We start from the raw sequence: 1,093 nt of genomic DNA on the forward strand, positions 1-1,093 counted from the left end.
AATAATATTCAGCATCGGCGGGAGAGGATGATATGACAGAAGTTGAAGCAACTACTGTTGATAGAAAAGATGAGAATGATAAGATACAATTAGAGGTTACCAATCTTATTAACACTAAGAGGAGTAGTGGAAAGATGTCTTCCAACATTACACCAAGTAGTAGTAGTAGTAGTAGTAGTAGTAGTAGTAGTAGTAGTAGTAGTAGTGGTCGTTTTATTAGCATATTACGTATGGAGTTGTTGTTGTTGTTGATATCATTTATGATAGAAGTCAATGTATTAGAAGAGGCAGCTGCAGTTAAGGCAGCCAAGGATGAGGCTGAACTATGGATGAAGATGGAGGATGATGATGATAATGATATGATTATGATTAGTGATCATGATGATGATGATGCGGAGAAGGAGAAGTATAGCAGGTATATGATACTACTAGGAGTGATATAGTTACGTATTATTAGGACCCAACCAATGGTAAAGAGGCAACGTAAGATAGATAGTAACACTGAGATCATGAAGAAAGAAGAAGATGATATACCATCTGATGCATGGCTTATGAAGGGTCTCATTGTTAAAGTAATAGTAGTTGACATATGTTATTCTTACATGTCTGTGGTGGCTGCGGCTACGATAATAGTGATGTAGGTACTCAACAAAGATCTATGTAATGGTAAATATTATAAAAGTAAAGGTGAAATAAGGAAAGTATTATCACCATATGTATGCCATGTTAAAATACTAAAAAGTGGTGATATATTAGAATTGGATCAAACAGATCTACAGACTGTTACACCTGCTAATGGTCGTACTATACAAGTAGTCTTAGGTCAATACAAGTAATACTATATGAGGAATAAGGATTAGTAGATTGTTATTATTGTTATGTTGGTCGTCTCAGATATCAATTTGGTGTATTGAAAAGTGTGGATCCTACTACTGGGTCGTGTACTATAATACTAGTAGGAGATAAGACTGATAAGGAAGTTATATTACGTCCAGATGATATATGTAAAGTATAATAACAAGTTAACTATTGTTGTGTTCTTTAGTAGTAGCAGAGGGAATACTCTAATAATAGTAATCAACTCTTAATATTC

At 34.1% G+C, this 1,093-nt stretch overlaps 1 protein-coding gene across 1 annotated transcript; it reads left to right on the forward strand.

The window, feature by feature from the left end:
- Positions 1-32: 32 nt before the first annotated feature.
- Positions 33-1,015, forward strand: Pmar_PMAR010785 (hypothetical protein, conserved; the record flags this gene model as incomplete). Its single annotated transcript, XM_002776194.1, has 5 exons — positions 33-156; positions 268-415; positions 458-572; positions 642-832; positions 895-1,015. 5 exons carry the CDS (start codon positions 33-35, stop codon positions 1,013-1,015), a joined length of 699 nt encoding a protein of 232 aa, XP_002776240.1.
- Positions 1,016-1,093: the final 78 nt, after the last annotated feature.

Source organism: Perkinsus marinus (assembly GCF_000006405.1).
Source record: "Perkinsus marinus ATCC 50983 genomic scaffold scf_1104296953910, whole genome shotgun sequence".
Lineage (NCBI taxonomy): Eukaryota > Perkinsozoa > Perkinsida > Perkinsidae > Perkinsus > Perkinsus marinus.